The sequence below is a fragment of the Python bivittatus genome, unplaced genomic scaffold (genome assembly GCF_059951505.1).
Source record: "Python bivittatus isolate LINGU-HERP-01145 unplaced genomic scaffold, Pbiv_v1 ctg000580_np1212, whole genome shotgun sequence".
In the NCBI taxonomy this organism is placed as follows: domain Eukaryota; kingdom Metazoa; phylum Chordata; class Lepidosauria; order Squamata; family Pythonidae; genus Python; species Python bivittatus.
In genome coordinates, this window is record NW_028277087.1 from 17,954,029 (window position 1) to 17,975,640 (window position 21,612).

At 37.5% G+C, this 21,612-nt stretch overlaps 1 protein-coding gene across 1 annotated transcript; it reads right to left on the reverse strand.

The window, feature by feature from the left end:
• Nucleotides 1–570: 570 nt before the first annotated feature.
• Nucleotides 571–19,792, reverse strand: NAA30 (N-alpha-acetyltransferase 30, NatC catalytic subunit). The gene is made up of 5 exons (XM_007422924.4): nucleotides 19,637–19,792; nucleotides 18,618–19,502; nucleotides 12,473–12,596; nucleotides 11,623–11,678; nucleotides 571–2,370 (listed from the first exon to the last, which is right to left on the reverse strand). Exons 2-5 carry the CDS (start codon nucleotides 19,497–19,499, stop codon nucleotides 2,233–2,235), a joined length of 1,200 nt encoding a protein of 399 aa, XP_007422986.2. The 5' UTR covers nucleotides 19,500–19,502; nucleotides 19,637–19,792; the 3' UTR covers nucleotides 571–2,232.
• Nucleotides 19,793–21,612: the final 1,820 nt, after the last annotated feature.

Here is a 21,612-nt window from a genome sequence, read left to right on the forward strand (position 1 = left end):
ATTAGGGAAAACCCTCCTAATTTAAGACCTTCTAGCACCATTAATCCAGAACATGGAAACTTTGTTAATTAGATTCAAAGAAGCCCAAAAAGAATGAACATGAGAATTCCCTTTAAAACAATTAATAGTAGGGGGAATTCTCCAATTTTCCTGGTTCATTTGCAGTAAACTTGTTTAAAAATGGAAGTCATTAAAAAAGGGGTTCCCAGTATGATATTATCACAGGACTGCTCATCACACTTCAGCAGTACTGCCCCATTCCCTAGTTCTCTCAATTCATTGCAAACTGGGCTTATGTGGTGGTTTAGAAGGGCCTTCTTCAATCTGACACCCTCCAGATGAAGTAGACTCACCCTGATGAACGTAGCCAACCAGGAAGACTACTCTAGAGCTAAAACAGCACGGTTATAATATTTGATGATGCTCAGCATTCAGTTATGTGCTGCTCAAGCCTGATGTACTGGTGCTGCAAACAGGGCAGAAAAGATGCTAAAAACTATAATTCAACCATCAAGTGGATGAAAGAAAATGGGGAAGCAAGCTATACAAAATGTATCAGGAGATAAGTGACAGTTTTAAATTAAAATCCTTTATTTTTTTTTTCCCAAATACAATTCACAACTTATACATAGTGGGGGAGATGCTCAGATTGTGCAAAATAAGGATGGCCTTCCTTTAAATTTACTAAACTATCCAGAATGGGTCTTTTTCTCCAGAGGGGGACTAGAGGTGAAGTCCTCTCAAATGTACAGTAACTTAAACCATTTTATAAAATGATCAATTGAACTTAACATATTACATAGTAAGGCAAACTTGAATTCGGAAGGGTTTTCTGTCAATAGAAGAAAGCAATTTTTTTCCATGAGTTACAGGATCATTCTTATGTTTTGCTTTTATATATTATATACTAATGCTGTCATTGCTGAACTGCCAAAAAGAAGTGATTTGCTTTACATATTGCACTGACAGACAGAAGTACACACTGTGTAACTGCTGAAAAAGAATACAAGCCCATGTAGTCGATTTTAAAAAGAGGGAAGAACTCAAAACCAACCTTTGGACACTCCTCTGTCAAATGATTGAGAAGAAAATTAAAACTGCAAGAGATTTGGCTTTTGTAAAATAAAAAATAGAGAAAGTGAAAGCAGCTAAAGAACTAACATGGTGCTGCAGTTTGAAATTTATTTCAAGACCAAGAACTGAAGACTGAAGCATTTTTAAAACACAGAAGCAAAGCATGAGTCCAAACAGAAATTAAATTGTTCCAATTGTTTAAAATAATGGTTCTTTAGCTACTCTAGTGATAATTCTAATTAAATAAAAATCAATCCAAATTACATTAATTTGTTGTTTGTTTTAAAAAAAGATCCCTCACTCTCTTTAAAGGAAAAAGTGCATCAGACTCCCTTTTAGCAGCTACTCAAAGTTGTTCTTCTAAAAAATAGCTTAGACTTCTTACTGTAAGATAAGGGCTTCTTAAGCCCTCACATGGGAGTTGTGTCCAAATGATAAATGAAATAATTTATTATCAAATCCAGAATTTAAATAAAAGCCATTCTTGCAAAGACAAAAAAATCAAGAAAAGAAAGCATGCACTCAAATTAGTGGTGGAGACAAATATACGTATCTCTACAGGCACTGGCAGACGCAATTTAATTGTTACCGTTACTCGATGTAACACACACCCCACCCTACAATACATTTTTTCATCCACTAATCACTGAGGTACCAATATTTAAGAATGGAAACTTCAATATTGAAAAATAAAACCTAAAGTTGAAGCCTTTTTTATTTTCCCCAGGAAAAAAAAACTATGGTGAGATTTGTATGAAATGTTAGTATACTTATAGAATTTTACAATTACATTGGCTTTTCTTTTTCTCTTAAACCAAAAAAAGTTGTGTTCCACATACACAGGTTCTTGATAAAATGTTCACCGTTTATATAACAGGAGTCAGTAGACTTGCAAATGAAAAGAGGAGATCTTGGCTACCTATTGGCACATCTTCCTGGTTACCAAGAGGATCTGAAGTCTGAAACAACCTGTTGTAAATTCAGAACAAGATGCGCCATGCCACACAGTGCAACAATTTAGGTGCAATGCTCGATGAGACACTCACAAAGAAGAGCTGTATGGAAGTTATTATGTCCAACTGCAAAGCAATTCCACACAAATTGCATTGAATGCAAAAGATGCTGCTGCCATGTTTGTTGAGAAGAAAAGTCCTCCAATTAACGCAGCCAAAGTTTAAGACGCAATGCATCAACTCCATTTAAATAGTATCTGAACAACCTCTTGTCTCGCACAAAGCCAAGGTTTTCATAAAGTTTCAATGCAGACTTGTTCGTGATCTCAGTCTCCAGGACAACCTGCAAAATAAGACATATTTTTCAAGGGGAGTTTGTTTATTTACAGGACTTATATGGCCGTCTATCTCATATAATGATTCTAGGCAGTTTACAACAATCCATAAAAACACAAACAGAAGTACTCCTCCTCTATAGGCACCAGGCTAAACAGCATCCCAGCTCAACTCCCATCCTAGCTCAATGCTTGAGTTCCTAGCCCCAGTTGAGTTGCAATCATGTAGGAGTTTACAGTGAACAAATCCAACTTTTTTTGTCAAAGCCTATAAAAGCACTCTCAAATATGCATATTAAGGTGAAAGCAAGCTTGTGGACTGAATCGTATAACTCAGCTTCCAATTATTTATAATAAGAAGTTCCCAAGCATTAAAAAGACATTCCAGAACATTCTTGAACTCTCCCAGGATCCAGGATCCCGGAGGTTGCTCCCTCTCATAGAGTCTGTTACTATCAACAACCCTTAGGAAGGATCCCGATGTCATTATATATTTATATTACTTATTACAATGTTGACAAATCATGTTCTAATGGTGCTTATATGCTACTTTGGAAGAATCAGCATTCTGAAAATCAGGATATAAATAAGAATAAAAATAAATTATTAATAATCTACAGTTAGCTTACTATACTCTCAGCTTAATTTACCACAACTGTGCTAGTTAATGACTGCAATAAAATTGATTTGATAACTTATAACAAAGGAGTAATGTCTTGTGAGGATAAAAATGGAGAGGAGGGAGGGAGGGGCTTATATGCTGTCCTGAATTCTTCAGAGGAAGGTTGGGGGCAAAAATGAAATAATTAAAAGAACAATTTCAGCATATACAAGTTTGCAGAGTCAAATTTCTAGAAGAAAGAAGGATCCTGCATTCTTAGAACTATGAAACTATACAATATCCTCCAGCAGATTTGATACAATTAAATGACAAATACTTAATGTGATCATCTCCCCCAATACCATCCAGATTTTACATTAGTATCAGTTTGTGTTCCCACTGATGGTTTTGGCTCACAATGCAGTGAGTAAGAGTAAGGCAACTTTAGTGATGGTGCTCACAAGGAATGTTTGTCTGATGCCCATTCTTCTTGCAGAAAACACTGGAAGATATGCCTGCTCAGACAGACAACTAATCCAAGACCAGATTCTTTGTTTACATTTGTCTGTTATTTATTTTGTTTTTCTGGGTTAGTTTTTCTGATTTGAAATTTAGTATTTATTGTTTGTAGGTATTGCTGGTTTTATTGTGATGGTTTTATTTAAGATTATCTTCCTCTTCTAATCTGCTCTGACTTCAGAACTTATATTTGAATACTGCCCAGAAACTGTATTACTGAGCGATCTAGAAGCACAACAAATACATAATAATTTAAAAAGCAACTGATATTGTATGGAGGGTTAAAAATCAAATATATTTCTGAAATCTACCCACAAGACAGAATTGATAATGATTGATTTAAGGGAGTAAGGGTTCAAGAATATTACATTTTGATTTAACCAATAAAAAGTGCTTAGGTAGTTGTTAATAGTCAATGGATTTCTTCCCTGTAGAGTTGTTTACAAATTTTGAATGACTTGAACAAATGTTATTGTTTACATTGCATTAAGCTATAACAAAGTTTATGATTAATCTTATTATACCCACTCTAAATTCTTGAGAGCAGTTAAGATCAAACATCACTAACATTATGCTTATAGCCTATTTATAGTGTCAATTATAAATGCACTGGCAGCATTCACTTCCACTAATGTTATTTAAGAGCTGAACTCTAAGGCCTTCAAAGTCTAGATTCAATCGTAAAACTAACCTAGACAGCAATGAAATGCCCAAATATGCATCTTAGTTATTCAATAAATGATGCACAGGGTGATTGCCCACGGCATGGAACCGACAAACCAACTTCAGGGATAATTTTCAGTTACCTCCCAATAAACACAGTATCTTGAAGATTGCCTATCTATTCAGTTAATAGAACTGCTAAATAGCAGAAGGTGTAAGTTGCTCAGGCAGTGCAAAATGATTCAAGCTTGAAATGTCTTTGAGCTTGAAATGTGTTGGTCTGATCATTATGAAAGTGTTCCTAATCCAAAACAATTGAACAATTGAACAATTGAAAAAGAGGTGGTTAGATACAATCACTGATAACACAAGGATGAGCTGACAAGAACTTGAAGAAGTAATTACTGACAGACAATTCTGGAAAAATGTTTTCCATCGTGTTGAGACAGAAGCAACTGAACAGAGATATTAAGATTAAATTTTATACCTAATCAACTAAGTGAGATTATTCACACAGAGCTAGTAATAGGAAATGGAAGTTGACCTAGCTTCAATTGCTTGTTGTCACTTTGTAGTCCTTTGTAGGGTTATGATGTTTAACTTTTATTATCTTTACAACTTCATGAGAAGGCAAAAGTAAGGGCCGCTGCAATTGTAATTAAGAAAATATATCAGCTACTGATACGCTATTTATATCCCTGAAACTGGACATATCCACTGAAACTATTAAACAGACTTGAGCAGAAACTCATTTAATTGCAATAAATCTATGCAATTTTTTTTTTTTACAATGGCCTATTCAATCTGTAGTGGTAAAAAGCACCAGGCTAGAAACCATGAGACTGTGAGTTCTGGTCCTGCTTGAGGGACAAATGCAGCTGGGTGACTCAGCCCTCTCTCAGACCTAAGGCGGCCATGGAAAACCACTTCTGAAATGTTGCCAAGAAAACTGCAGGGCTTCTCCAGGCAACTGCTGGCAGTTAAGAAGCTTTTGAAGGGAAAAAACTGCAAAATGCTCTATTAAATCCACTGGTTAAGTATAATTATCGTTTTCTTATGTCTAAAGAGAAGTGGTATTAAAGAAAAATACAATGAGTATAAATAAAACTGACATCATACACTTTGATTTTTTTGGCTAGTAAAATTATGCTTAAGGACCTGAAAATCTGGATATTTCTGCTAGAAAATTAAACTCTCTGGACAAGCCCCGCCAAATCACTTGTTCTTTAAGGAGCAATTCAATGCTGAAATTCAAGTTTAATAGTATTCTGAGTATTTCTTGGCTTACTTTTCTGGGTACTCAGAAAAGCCAAATTTCCAGTAAGGCTGTACAAAAATGAGTTGTTACTATGAAGAATTACTCCATAATAATTTTGACTAGTTAATTTTATAAGTTTGTGTTTAGAAATTGCAAAAAAAGAGCATGAGGGAAGGCTCAAAGTACCTTTGACTTGATATTAAAAAATAAAGAAAAGACAAGACAAGAAAGTGGATGTAGCACAAAGGTTGGGAGAAAGTGGTCATGTAATGCTGACATCCTTAATTTTAAGGCTGATTAAAGATGAGTTAGTCAGGCACATCTCTTCAACTTAAAGGATTTTAATAAACTCATAGCAGCAGGAAGTAGAATTCCACAGCAACAAAGTTAATAGGAAAGGGATCTCAAAGTGGATTGGAATTCCCAAAAAAGGAGGTAATAAAAGTACAGGTAAGTCCTCGCTTAATGACAATAGGGACCGTAAAATTTGTTGTTAAGCAAGTCGCACCCGATTTTATACCCTTTTTTGCAGTGATCATTAAGTGAATCACCATGGCTGTTAAGCAAGTCATGCAGTCATTAAGCAAATCATCTGGTTCCCTATCGATTTTCCTTGCCAGAAGCTGGCTGAGAAGGTTGTAAATGGCAACCTGGGACGCTGCAACTGTTGTTAAGTGCGAACTGATTGCCGAGTGCCCAGATTGTGATCACGTGACTGCGGGGGTGCTGCAACAGTTATAAGTGTGAGGAGTGGTTGTCCCTTTGTTCAGCACTGTTGTAACTTTGAACAGTCATTAAATGAATGGTTTAAGTGAGGATTACGTGTACAACTGCAAACAATTCTAATGAGAAAATAATGGAGGACAGAGAAGAATCCAGTGTGGCTACACAAAAATACTAGTTTTAAGAACAAAAAAAGGACATGTATAGAAGGTGGAAAGGACAGTAATCAAGGAAAATTACAGAAACATAGATGAAACTGTACAGAGGGTTATGGGAAATCTAAAGCTCAGAATGAACTAGGGTTGCTGAAGAACAAAAGGACTTCTTTAGAGAAATTCAAAATAAAAGGAACTGAAAAGATTCATTATAAGATTTATTTTCACTTATGAGAACTGTGAACCACCCAGAATCTCTTAAATAGGATGGGATATAAGTTTTGTAATCAATCAAACCAATTGTTTAATAAAGATTGCAAAATGCAAATAGACAGCAAAAAAAAGGCAACAGCTCATCTATGTTATCTCAGCTTTTTTCAAAAAGAAGGTATGTGTTCTATCAAGCAACTGCAAAGATTAGGAAGAAGGGACACAACAGAACCTTATGACTAAAAGAAACAGGGACAAAGAATATCTACCTACATTAAATAAATTTAAATCTCCAAACCCAAATAAATTTCATTCTAGGATACTGAAGATCTGAGAAACCTGGAAAATGGGTGAAGTGCCAGATGACCAGAGGAGGGCAAATGTTATCCCTATCTTAAAAAATGGGGAAATGAACCAGTAAGTCCAATATCAGTATCTGAAAAGATTCTAGAGGAGATAATAAAGAGACTGATATGTAAAAACTTGCAAAGAAAGACAAAAGTCAGCACAGATTTGTCAAGAACAACTCTTGCCAGATTAACCAATCCTGTTTTTTTTTTTTTTTAATGAAGTGATTGATTATGTGCCATGAAGTTGTTTTTGACTCCTGGAGACCACATTTTCTCCATGATGCCAGATTAACCAATCTTGTAAATGAAGTACACCTCCCTAATAGATTTTGGAAATGCTGAGGACAATGTATCTTGATTCTAGCAAAATATTTGATAAAATACTCTAACATTCTAATTACCAAGCTAATTAGATGTGGGTTGGTTGGCATGATAATTAACTGGATATATGAGCTAGCTTGAAAAACCAGCTCACTGGAGTAAGGCAGTGAGAAGCACAAGGTTAAGCCCTGGGCCCTGTACACTTTAACACTTTTAGTAATGAACTGGAGAGATTATTCATCAAATGTTTAGGTAATACAAACAATGGGTGGCATGGACAATACCCTAGAAGACAAAAATAAAATTCAAACCTTTTGGAATATGATCCAGTAATGTGGTTATCAAAAAAAAAAAAAAAAAAGGCAAATGCAAGAGGTTTCCAGGAGTGAGGATGAAATGGAAAATGTTTTACTTTAAACCCAGAACAAACACTGCTATGCAGAAGCTCTTGCCAAGCCCTAATGGATCAGCCACATTCAGCAGAAACTTATCTTGGAATATTTTTGATGTTCTGGGATTTGGATGAAAGAAAAAAACCTGGAGGAATGCTGGAGTGATTTTACAGGGCACACAAGGCAAGACTAGTGCACATCACCCCTCAGCAGCTCTCAGAGCAGCCTTTCCAGCTTTTTTCATTCCCTCCTTTCCTCAGCTGCTATTAATGGTCAAAGACTGGAATATCCCACTGGCATGACCACCCTTTATCTTCCCAGGATCTTTCCTCCCTCTGCTCAGCTGTCACTGCTAACCATATTTTTTTCTTGCCTTACCCACCTCCACAGCTATTTCTATGTGGAACCACTGTGTTTTGTCTCACAGTTGCAACTGAACAGTCCCATTTTATTACATGTATGAACCAAATCACCAGGAATGTGTTTTGAGTAGGCACTACCTAAAAACAGCTGTTCCATGGATAGAAATGTCTACACAAGATTGTTTTGCACATCCCCAGTTGTTTCCAAATCATGGAAAGTAATCACTCCTCTTTATTGTGCATTGATCAGACTTTACCTTGAATACTATGTATGGGATTACACTTTTAAGAATTCAGACAGATTAGAAACAGATTCAGGGAAGGGCAATGTGGATGATCAGATGATTATAAAACTAAGTCCTATAAAGAGAGATTAAAGGAGATGGACATATTTAATCTTGAGAAGACAAGACTGAGCGGGGATATGATGGCACTCTTCAAATACTCAGGAGTTCAGGACATGAAATAATGGTTTCAAGTTACAGAAGGAAGATTCTGATTAAATGTTAGGGAAAAACTGCTAACCATAAGAACAGTTCAACTGTGGAAGTATGTACCCAGGGAAATGGTGGGCTTCCATTCTTTAGTTACATTCAGGTGAAAGCTAAATAGCCATCTATGAAAGATGTTTTAATTTTGATTCCTCCAGTGAGTAGGAGATATGACTATATGACTTCAATGGTGTCTTCTAACACTATGATTCTATGAATGTAGAATATTTGGTCTGATACCTGAAGTGATAAACTATGGCTTACAATGGTTTAACACCCTTATGGAGCTTATAGACAGGACTGAAAAATTTCATCTGTTCCTCTAGACAGAGTCTCTGTTCAGGTCCAGGGTCACAGTCTCCAGGCTCCGGGTTTTCAGGAACCAGGCACCATGACTCTGGAATCAGCAGCTTCCTTTCCTTGACCTCTATAATGGCTTTTAAAAAGGATTGAAGGCTTTTTTATTTGACTAGTGTGGGGATGAAGTAATTCACCCTTACTCTCATTAAGACTAGTAGCTTTCAGGTTAGTATTTACTTAATATCAATCAAAATAGATAAATAGTTATAGATGCATGTGTGCTCTGCACTCTTATAATGTTCTTTTCAATACACATGGTAGTTATATTTGATTTGTTTTAGTTACAAATACTGGTTTTTGTTGGGTTGATTAAGCTGTGAACTACTTTTGTTGGAGGAAATTTTGCTAACTATTGTGTTTTTCTTTTGATCTCTACTGCATACAGTTGGTAAAGTTGCATAATAAATAACAACAACAAGAGAGAGCTGTGCCATATACTTGTCAGTCACAAACTCTAAACCATGGTTTGGATTATAATTAATCTTTTCATACATTTTGGAAAATAACCTTACAGGAAAATAGTAGGCCTGTGAAGAATGGTACATTTTAACTTTGAGAAGATGATTTATGCCATGTGTATTGGTATGTACGAATGACCTTGGGACACAGGAGGAAGAGCTGCAGACTAACAACTATCATGCAAAAAGTGTCTCAGCCCACAGAAACAAAAGGGCGGGGAAGCATTTCAGAAGGGACCTTCCCTAGTTTTCTGGAAAGCAAAAGTAAAGGAGGGGAGAAATACTTTTAGACTTGCAATAAAGGTACTGTTAGTACACATAGTTTGTGCTTCTTGTCTGGACTACCTCAAAGAGCTGACACCATGGAAGCAATTCACTCCCCCTGCCATCGGCTGCTTTGCCCCTAGAAAGACATTTGTGTAGAAGCTGCTTTTCTTGAGCAAAGCAAAGCAGCCATTGGTTATTTAGAACTGTGGGCTGTTTTTGTTCATTGTTCTTTGATTAAACCTTTATGAAAATGGTACCTTTTAGAACGTAGCATAGCCTTACAAAATAAGTGTAGTAAGCTATTTAACTTTAACATAATGATTCACAGACAAAATGCAACACTGTGTCTATTCAAATAGAAGAACTGTATCTTCTTCAAATTCCAAGATATTTTTTAAAAAAGTAAATAAGAAAAAAACTTTCTAAACTGTGCAGATTTAAAGAACCAGTCCTGTTTATTACTGTGTATATCCCTAGGAGGACTCATACAGGAATTCTATATATAGAATTTGAATGTAATACTAAACAAATACTTAATCATTGTTATAACAGAATCAACTAATTCTTATCAAGCCTAAAATTCAAACATTTGTAATTCACATCTTAATTTGTACATCACAGAATACCTGTTGCAAATGACATTAAAACAGCTAAGTGAGCTAACTAGACGTTGCATAATTCTATGGATCCTTGCCCAGTATGGGTATTAGGATCTAGTAGGGAAAGTACATCTGGGTGGGTTCAGGGAGTGCTCATTGACTTTTCAGGTGAGGAAATTATGCTCATCGCTTTGAAGGAGGTAGCAGCACTACCTGTTTTGAAGAGGCCCACCCTGGACACTTTGTTTCTGGGCCAATACAGAATAGTTGCAAATGTCCCTTTCTGAGGCTAGACTACAGAGTGGCCTTGTTTATGGCCTCATTGATGCGTTCAGTTCATAGGACAGTGGGCCAGAAGTAGGCTCTTCCCAGTGACCGTACCCCATTTATGCAAGTCTTTCCTGATGTAATCATGATTCTGATGATTCCACAGTATGATTGATCCCAATACTGTCTTATTTTAAATGGTAATTGAAGTTATGCTTGTTTACTCAGGCATATGCACAGTAATAACTGCTCGAGGATCAGACTACCCTTTCAGATCATCTTTTTAAATTAAGCATTGTTCTTATGCTTGTAGTTTTTAGTTCCTTGTTTAAGTTAGCTGCTTTTATTGTTGGCTGTTTTAGTTAGTTCTTGAGAATAATTTTACTGTTCTTTTCATTGTGCCCTGAGTTTCCTTCAGGAAGAAGAATGACATTATTTTATTATAATAATGTCATCAGATTATCAAATATCCATTGCAGCATGGATGACTAATGCTGAGAAGCAGAATATTGGATTCCTATATGGAAAAATATTTAATGAAAACAATGGGAAATAGTCCCCCACTCTTCCCCAACCTAGTATTTTTATTGTAACATGCTTTACAAACATGCCTCAAACCAGATTTTAATACCTTATTAGCACTGTATATCTGTTTCATTACTTAAACCAATAAAAAAATTACTGAAGGCTCCCTGAATTTTTGGTAGTTTTTGCTCCCACCAAATCTGACTTTGGCTTTAGTGCAGATTCAAGGGAAAAATTATGGGGCTGCATAGCATGGAACCAAACAAGACGAAGACATCCACCTATTGTCACCAAAGGATACAGGACTCTGCATAGTGGTTAAAGGAAAGAGGCTTTTTCTGGACTTACCAAGGCATGCACTACCAAAAGTGAGAGGAAAAATAGCACATCTGCTGTGGCAGATGCTACCTCATTTTCATGTATCCCCAAAACATCATAAACTTTTAGTATACTATACAAGCTCAAATCACCACTTTAGGCCACCTATATTACTACTGAGATCTGTTTAGGGTATTTGTTCATGTAAAGATAGACTTCATGTATTTTACTGTGCTGCTGAAAGGAGACAAGCAACTATTCATTCTCTGGAGTCCCAGAAAGCTTTTAGTATAATGTATCTTTCTGAATGTATTTTGCTTAAACTGAAGAGATGCTTACATAGTAAACTGCATTTGGAAGAACAGCCTTCAAATGAAGCAAAGGAAAAAAACAAAGTTCCTTCAAAAAACAAAAGATTTACCTCATCACAATCTCCTTCTACCATGGCGTAAATAGCTTTCTTAACCAAGTTTGTACCTGGAACACAAATAAAAAGCAAAAAATTTAAACTTTAAGTACAAATTATTACAGCATAAATTAGCTTGTGTTCTGATCTTCCAACACATGCATAATTTAAGAAGTAACAATTAGTAATATAGATAGTCTACACATTTTTTTAAAAAACAAAACTTCTCTATCTCATAAGGGGGAAGGAAGGGAACCCAAACACCTGAGTCCTTTGGATCAAGTACGAACAGGATATCCTGCCACAAAATTCAAAGATCTTATTTAGGATGATTATTTAGCTTTTCTGACTTACAAAGATTTGCATAGTAGCTTCCAGAGGCAGTTTCACTTAGCCTGCCACAACATAGTGAACTGTAAATGTAAAGCAAGGGAACCACTGGGTACAGGATAAGCTAATAAAATCACACATATTCCTTTCCTTTAATGGGTTAAATTTCTGTCCCCAGTTTTATTTTAACCTGTGGATGTCTATTACACAGCAGTGGCTCACAAGAGAAAGTAGCCAACCTAAACAGAATGTATTTCACAAGAATGAGGCATGTTCATCTTGCCAACATCACTGAAGCAGAGTAAAACTGTATGGACAAGGTTGGTGATGAGATCAAAGTGGATATCCACAGAATAAGGACTCGTGAGCTGCACATAAGTGTATGACAATAGCAGGCTGCTTCATTTTAAAAATTATAGAATAAAGTAACTGCCGCAAAGAAAGGTGTATGCAAAAATATTTACCTCAAAGCAACAGCTAACTGAAAGTACATTACTTTCAGAAGGCTTCAAAAAAATGCAACTGCTATTCTTACCTATGCCTTTTCTTCTGTATTTGGAATCCACCGCTAACATGGCTATATAACCTCTACGAAACATCTTTTTGTGCATGTCCAACTTGCAGACGATTGCACCTACGCACTCATCACCTACCATTGCCTTAAAAACAAAACAAAACCAAACAAAACACATCTTGTAGGTTAAGGCTAACACACAGTGCCATAAAATCACAATTTTATAGACACATTTTTAAAAAGATCCCATCTTGGAAATTCCCCCAAACTTTGAAACATGACTTAGTAACAGAAGCTTATATAAGTTTCCTGGAAAAAGTAATATTATACTCACTGGCTTGGATGTTAAGTTGCATGAGCACAAACATCTGCCCCGATTCATGCATACTGTATTAATCTGATAGGGCGAAGGGCTACTAGGGAATAAGGAACTGCCCAGGAGTGGGTAGATGTACCTTGTATGTATGGAATGGTGGCACTCAGGGTGCCTTTCTTCTGTTTTATTTCTCTTCCCACTCTATGTTATTAAGAAAGCTTCCCAAGTCTTCTGAGGGGCTTTGTGTGAGAGGCACACAAAGATTAGGAAAATGTACAAGCTTCCTTCTGCTTATAATATTTCGAACTCAAGACATTAGCTTCAGCCTTGTTTGGCCTGGGCCCTATTTTTCCAGAATCTCTATGTAGTTCAAATTATTGTTCAATGAGACTACTCTACACTTTGAGTATGGATATTTTATTTTTATGAGGAACAGAATTATTAAATCCCAAGTAGAAAGTACATAACTGAAATATTGATCAGTCAGCTGTTCTAATAATAGCTACTATACTATAGTTGAAATAACTGATTGAAACCTTAAAAAAAGAAAAGCCTCTGCAATAATCAAAGATTCTGAAATTAGATCAATTTTAAAACTTAATTTCTCATTTAATGAGCATATTTTTAATTTTTATATGTCTCAGAAAGTCATTTCCCACAAATACATCCCATGTTTCTTTTATACAAAGATATTGCTAGATATATAGTGTTCATTTATCAGTATTTTAGAGTTGTTAGTTTCAAAATGTGCTTCACTTGATGGCAGACCTGACAATAAATGTAAGTACTAGTGTCAATTTTTATTCTCCTATAAAAATACATAACTTAAAATGTTGAGATTGGAAAAAGAAGGAGTTGAAAAAGAAAATGTCATGAATCCTGACAAATATACTGAATATACAGAAATAAATTGTCATGTAAAAGGACTTAATTAAGTTATTTTTAGTATTCTAAATTAAATAAATATTTTCAAGCTAAATGTATAGATCTCTCAAATGAAATTTCTACTAAGCTGAAATTTCTTGGGAAACTAGAAGAGACTCTCCCAACCAAGGAATCTCACTCTTGCATAAATGCATGTATTCAGTTTTGCTGTTAAGTGTCAAATAGTTCTAGAAAAACTAAATTATTTTAATTATCAGGATAATTTTGTTCACTTTCTATAAAAAAAAACATATAAAAAGCTTATTTCAGGGAGAAATTTTGCATACATTTTATATGTGGCACCAAACGGTGAGAAATCTGAAAATGTTATTAAAATAACAAATGTTATATAAAGCAGGTTGACAGTATTAAATGAATTAACATGATATAGATAATTGTTTTGTTGAAAAAACAGTAAAGTGACATACTTTACTATTTGCAATCAAAATTCTACACTGTAGCAGGAGAATCTGGTTACAGCTGAAGCCTAACGTTCCCACTGAGTTCATTTTTTTCTTCTATACCTTTTGTAATAGGTGCATGCAATAAGATCATGAGCCCATATACACAGTTAACACAACTGCTCAACTTGTGTGATTTTTAAAATGATTATGCTAGCATACAAGGTAAACATGTACCCTCATGCTGGCAGATGCTCATTTACACAATATTTATAATGCTTACAGAATTGATTGCTGCTGCAAACCAGCATCTTGCTCACACCATGAGTCTAGATCAGTGATGGCGAACCTATGACATGCATGTCAAAGGTGGCATGCCATGTTTTGGGTGACACACCAGCGTTCACCAACACCCAACAACCACTATTCCCCCTGTTTGAGTTACCAAAGAAACTGAGTTTGTTTACTCGTATTTCATGTTTGTAATTATTTGACATTTTTTTACATAATACATAGCACCACCATGACTGGACTGTATTTTTTTAAATAAATGAATATGTAAAGAGTTGTTTCTCTTTTGTTTGGGGGGGGGTGACACAAGTTAGGCATTTTCCAAATTTTTGGCATGCTGGCCCCAAAAGATTCACCATCACTGGTCTAGATTATTGTCCAAGTTTCACACAAGGCAAGAATAAAAACTTTATTCTGGAATCCCACTTAGAATCTTAAGGTCCTAAAACACCCAGGCAATTCCAAGTGTCAGAACCAGTATTTTTACCTCAATATGGATCTAGGCCTAAATAATGTAGGTAAAATAATTAATCTGCAGAAAAATTGACAAATTAAATTTAAGAAATGAGTATCATTAGATAAAGGCTGGATCAAACTTAGACTGACCCTAGGATTTAGCTGCAATAATTTCTGACAGACAGCAACTGCAGTGAAGCAGCAATAATGAATAACTGGAGAGAGAAACACCTGAGTATTCAGACTCAGACTTATGATAATCTATTCATAGCTGGTTCTGCCAGCTTGCGTGGGGCAAGAAGAGCTTTAACCAACCCTGAGAGTGGCTGGTGCCTTGATGATGCTCCCCAAGCCTAATAATTTCTAGCCACCATCTCTTCTTGGAAGATATTTATTATTTATTTAGGACTAATTGTTATATTATACTTTTAATTAATATTTATCTTTTCTCTAAACCATCCAGAGTCGTTTTCTAACAAGATGGGCAGTGACAAATTTAATAAATAAATTCCTTTTCCTGTGAGTGATCAGCATCTGATCCCGGGAAACCAGAGGCTTTTTTCTGTTCTTACAAGAAGACAACTCTACAAAAAGCATTTTGGTTAAAACGGTTTGGAATTTACTTCCTAAATATTTTCTAGGCATTCCAATTTAGATACTACACTAACCAAATCCAGTAAAAGTCAGATATATGCTATAGACTCACCTACTCTCTCTTAGCTTATGTTTATCAATAATACCCATTCGAGTCTTTTATGTTTTTTTGAAGACACATTAGCCATAACTTACTCTGCTATCCTGTTCATAGAAAAACACAGCAGGGGAATCCATGGAAGAAGGAAAAATAGCATGTGCTATGTTCTTCACTGCCATATGAATGGACAGATTTGGCCATGTGAAAATCAAACTGAACCAATAATATAAACTGAGGGTGGACAGATTTCAGGTTTGTCAGATTTGCTTTTGTATACCAAAAATTATATATTTAGAATTAATGAATTGAGGAATTGTGTTCCATTCAGTTCCAGGGAGTGCCCTTTAGGAATTGGTATTACTACTATTTCAATATCTGGGACAGTATCTTTCCAACTATGCTGAAATCCTTAAAAATTAAATTAAATTAAAATCAACCAATAGAAGAGAATATATGTAGCTCAGGGTTGAACTGTGGAGTCCTTGGTGTTCTCTGAGCTTGGTTGTTTTCTTGCAGACATTTTGTTATCCGACTGGGTAATATCTTCTAACATCTGTAACATCTAACATGCCAACACTGATGATGTTACCTAATCAAGTAATAAAATGTCTGCAAGAAAACAACCAAGTTAAAATCAAAGCTAGCTATTCAAATCCTAAAATAATACCACATGGGGGTGTTCTTGAGCAATCAAAAGGCAAATAATTCCTTTCTGCCTTGAAAGTAATTTGGAGGGAAAACTGAACTCCTAGTTTCTTTCAATTATATAATGACCCTTGGTCTAATTTGCGGCCAGTCTATAAACTCTCCTCTCTAGGTCACATAGGGATATTGGTATTTTCACAAAACACGTTCTTCATAATATATGGGAAAACAGTAATTTTGAGCAGCCACACACCATAGTCCTCAACATTACATCCTGGTCTGACAGGAGTCCCTACCCAAAAGGAAACCAGAAAGGACAACTTGCAGCCTGGCTTAACAAAGCATACAGGACTAACCCTTCTAGTCCTTAATTAACTGCATTGCTACTACATTAACCTTTAACACCCTGCAAAACTAGAATATTCATTAAAAACCAATACATCAGGATAACAACTTTGGAGTACTTTGCAGGTATCACTATACATCACTATCTCCCCTATACTCACATTAGATTAACAAGAATAGGATTGGCATAATGTTTATCAGTCATTTCCTAAATTTTTCCTATGTAGACAGATAAACATACATAACCATTGGTAAACTTTTCAACATGCACTGAAAGGATCACTTTTTAAATTTTTTCAAAAAGTCAGAACTATCATTATTGAAAAATAAAAACAGAGGTTGTCACATTTCCAACTATTATTTTTGTTCCTAACTTGCTTTCGTGATATAGTGTTAGTGCACAAATACAGCTACAGCAAAGCTTGAATTTCTGAATTGTTTTTCATGAAATAGCAATCCTCCTTGCTAGGGAAAAAAATGAATTGTAAACTTTAGGGTTTAAGCCAGTTACTGCTTGGACTGTTCATCCATTAGTTAAATAAACTGAAATATAGGAATAGGTCTTTCTTACAGAATAGTAACTACATATTTTCATTATTTTAGTAACTACACATTTTCATTATTTTGGGGAAAGGTGCAACAGACTTTAAATGAAATCTGGAAATCTGGAGATAGCTCATCCGGGTAGGGCAAGAGTTCCCTCAAGTGGATGCCCATTATGAACATTTATTTATATTTGATGTGATTACACACAAATCTTCATTTTCTCAAGCCACCCTATCTGTATCTCACTCAGCCAAGTTTTTATGATTATTGTTGCCTTTGGCTTTGCTTCAATACATCATATACTCTCAAAAAAGCTAAATCTTGTCAGTAGCTCTTAAGGATCAGATAAACTAGACCAAAGTTCACGAATTATGTCATTTCCTTGAAAAGGAACAACTTATTAGATTTTCTCACACTGAAAGGCCCCCTTGGACACAATTATAGAAACTTTCTCTTTCAATTTGTAAAATATTTTTAGAGATATCTTGAGAACTGACTTTCAAACACTCTACCTCTTTTTTCACTTGCTTGTATGATACTTGCAGAACTTTAAAGGTTAAGGAGGGCTGGCTAACCTGACATCTGACTATGTAGATTGTAGTTTAGTCTGCTAATAAATAATAACAAGAAACACTAACATAATTACCTTTTAAAAAAGAAATATTTAATGCAGTATGGTAGAATCAGTTGGTTAGAGATTCTTTCCCCCCCTCCCCAAACTACCCTCTCCTTACAGTTATGGTTCAAGATCTATGCTCGTACCTCTTCACGTGAGGATGAACTGCTTTCTTTCTATATATAGAATCATGTACAATTAAGACATATATTTTGATAAGAGGCATGTTGCACTTAACATATAGGTTTTCATATCTAAAAATAAGTTGTAATTTAAATTTTATCAGAAAATATTAAAATTACATAAATGGTACCAAGTTAAAATTGAGTATTGTGAAGTACCAAGGAATATTCATATTTAAAATTCCTAAAATGGATTTAAGTTTTCAGAAGTATTGAAAGATTATATTAATCCTAGCTTAGTTCTCAAACATTTGCTCCATAAATAGAAAACTTTGTACAAATATCAACTCAAATATTTTCTAAGCCATTATTACTATTTCTCATTTTAACTGGGCAGCAATTGATAGAGCAAACTCTAAAAACAAACTAATGGCAATATAATTAAAACTGAGCATCCCCAAACCATTAAAAAATAAGCATACGTAACTTCCAAGTTCACCAACCACAATTCACTTTACTTTATCTTGGGAACATAAGAGACAGAGGTTGGTCTCAAATTTACACTGTACACATGTGCAAAGTTTATGAATAATTCTGTATAATTCAAACCACACTTATAGAATTACCTGCTTTGCATATGATTTCACAAACTGACTACTGGTGTACGGCAGATGTGAGAATTTTGCTTACTCTGTAACTTTCCCCAAATCATACACCACTGCCCATCCATTCTGAATACCCCTCCCTTTACCCTTCAACCTTGCAACACATTTTTAATCATGTGCTTGTTCACCTCCACCCCCAACTTACCAAAAAGCAAAGCTGAGGCCAGTTGTGGATAAAATACCTATAAGTGTAAATGGAGTAGGGTTCAGACAGATCTTTGGTGATCAGTCTCATGATATCTGGCATCTGCAGCTCGGACTCATATCGGACATATCGTATTGTGAGGTCCCCTTTCTCCTCTTTCACCTGCTGGGGGGGCCAGGAAATGTCTGTATGGGGACCCATGGAGCATTTTTGCAAACTGCAGGTAGAAGCCAAGGATCTGGACAGAAGCAGCAAGGACTCCTCTTCCCTTTCCAACTCCTGGTCCTCGCCTTCCTCCAACTCTCCTCCCCCAACTAGCCCATTCCTGTCCCCAGCAGAGGGAGCAGAAGCATCATGGTGGTGGCGGTGGCGGTGTTGCTGCTGTTGGGACTGTGCAGTCCTTGCCTGGGGGCAAGGGACCTGGTGGTGGTTGCTCAGTGAAGACAGACTTGTCTCCTGCTCCCCTCCCTTCTGGGGATGCTGGGGCTCCTGCCCGTGTCCCATTGTTTTGCCAGGACCAGAGATGGTGGTGGTGCTGCTGCTTTTCTTGCTGTTGGGTGGACACTGGTTCTCGTTGCTGTTACTCAAGACCTTGCCCTTCAGGGAGCTCCGCAAGTGCCGCAAGTCCGTGCCAGCGATGAGCCCGTTGAGCTGATGGTAGTGGCGATGGGGCTGGCAAACGCGGCGGCGGGGCAGGCCCCCCTCCCGCGCTCCTTCATCCTCAGCTTCCTCCTCCCTGCAGGGCCGTCTTCCTCCTTCCTCTTCGTCCTCCTCCTCCTCCTCCTCCTCTTCAGCAGTTCCCGGAAAGGGAGAAAGGAGCGCAGCGGCGGCTCCCGGCGGCGAAGCGAGGAGGCTGCTAGGCCCGGGCGGTACCTCGGCCATGTCCTGAGGAGACCAAAAGGAAGGAGGGAAGCGAAGAGAAACAGAGTGAAAGTGTAAGAAGAAGACACCCAACTCTTCCCCTTTCCTTTTTCATTCACACAATCCCATCCCGACTGTTCCCTCTTCTTCCTCCTCACCCCAAAGTCCCTTCAGCAGCAGCAGCCGCGGCGCCTCCCGCTCCCTTTCTCCGCTCCTCCTCATCCAGCGGCCGTAAAGCGCGACCAGGTTTCCTGTCAGGCCTGGCTGCCGCGGCTCCAGAATCAGGGAGAAGGCGCGACACTTCGCGTCGTTTCACTTTATGACTGGCCCCGAGGAAGGACTGAGGGAGAGGAAGGAGAAAGGGGTCAGAGGCGTGGCTTCTCACGAGCTCCTTTTCCTCCGAGACGGCCGCGCGCGACGTTTGATGACTGCTCGCTTTACGGCTGGCCTTGCCACTGGGGTTGGCATTGTTACTGGCTCCATTCCGCTTGCAGTCGTAGTCAGAGACTCTATGGTCAGAAAAAGAGAGTGAGGCCGTACTTGCTGGTTACCTTCCTGTAATGGAAGGGGCTCTGGCGACATTGCCGGAGCGGCGCAGGCGCAGATTGTCATTGGGCGCCGACTAAGCGGGAACGAACTTGAAAGAGGGGTCGAAGCGTGAAGATACGGAGCTGAAAGGCGCTTCTTGCCAGACAAGGACACGAGTATCACCAGGGTGGCCTGGGGGCAGCATATACAGCAGGGACTTTCTAAGGGCGGGCTATTGTACCTCATATGTGGAGGAGGGCTCCCCCCGGTCCCCGAAGTGTAATTAGTATTAGAACAGTTTTTCAAACTTGGCAAGTTGAAAATGTGTGGACTTCAACTCCCAGAATTCCCCAGCCAGCTCCCAGAATTCTGGGAGGTGAAGTCCACACATCTTCAAGTTGCCAAGTTTTAAAAACTCTGTATTAGAATGATCAGATCCATTGATATTAAATCAGTTGAAACATGCAAGAGTCATTTCTTTATTTTGGGACTGCTCACACACTTCAACAGACAAAAGGGGGGAGATATTACTCTGAGGAAGCCAGAGAGCCAGTTTGGCAAAGTGGTGAATGGCACCAGGCTAGTGATTTTTAGCTGGGTGCCTTTGGGCCAGTCCCTCTCTCAGCCCTAGGAAGGAGACAATGGCAAACTACATCTGAAAATGTTGCCAAGAAAACTGCAGAGACTGGATGAATTGTAACTGAAAGCAGCCAGGAGAAATGGGGGTTGTGGAGGAGCGATCTGTCAGCCCAGTACGCAGGTATATAGACCAGATATTTCATAAAATATCTTAAATGTATCATTTGGTTTAACCCCGCTGTAGCATGCATCTTCCAGGGAACAATGACTGATGGTGTTTGCTGGAGTGATAGGATCTATAACCCAATGGATTTGGAGGGTGTTGGGATGGGGAAGTCTGGCCTATTCAGTAAATTTACCTGCTGTTGAGTCCCCGTTCCCTTAATTTGATTCTTATTTCCATTGAAATTTCCCAGTCATGTGACCACCATGGATGTTAGACTACAATTCTCATGTGGGTCTGGAAGCTACAGCTCCACATGCCTGGAAGATACCAGTTAGGAGAAAGCTACCTACCTGTTCAACTGACTAGTGCAGCTATAGACTTTGACCTCACTCCTTTTATACAGTCCTGAGGCTTGCAAAGTGTTTAGTGCAGTGCTGAGATAGTCCAAGTAGCCTATTAAGCCATTTTGTGTGATGTTCTCTAAAAAGTCTCATCTGCTTCAGCTTGGAGCAGCCATGTTCTCTCAGCCTGAAGTCATAAAGATGTCAGTGATGTCAGAACTGACCTCTTCTTGGGTGAGGTCAGTGATATTGTGGACAAAGGACTGGAAATACAGAGTTCAGCTATGGAATTCATTGCATTAGATGGTGGCAATGGCCGCCAGGTTAGACAGTTATAAAAATGAACTAGATAGGTTCATGGAAGATGACACTTATCAACAGCTACTAATCTTGATGGAGGTTTACTATCCCCTGAATTATTGCTATCATACATTAAATACAAGTTGCTGGAGAGTGATAGAAAGAAGGCATATTTCAACTAGCTATGTTTGTGAGTCGTCTGAATGCATCTAGTATGCCT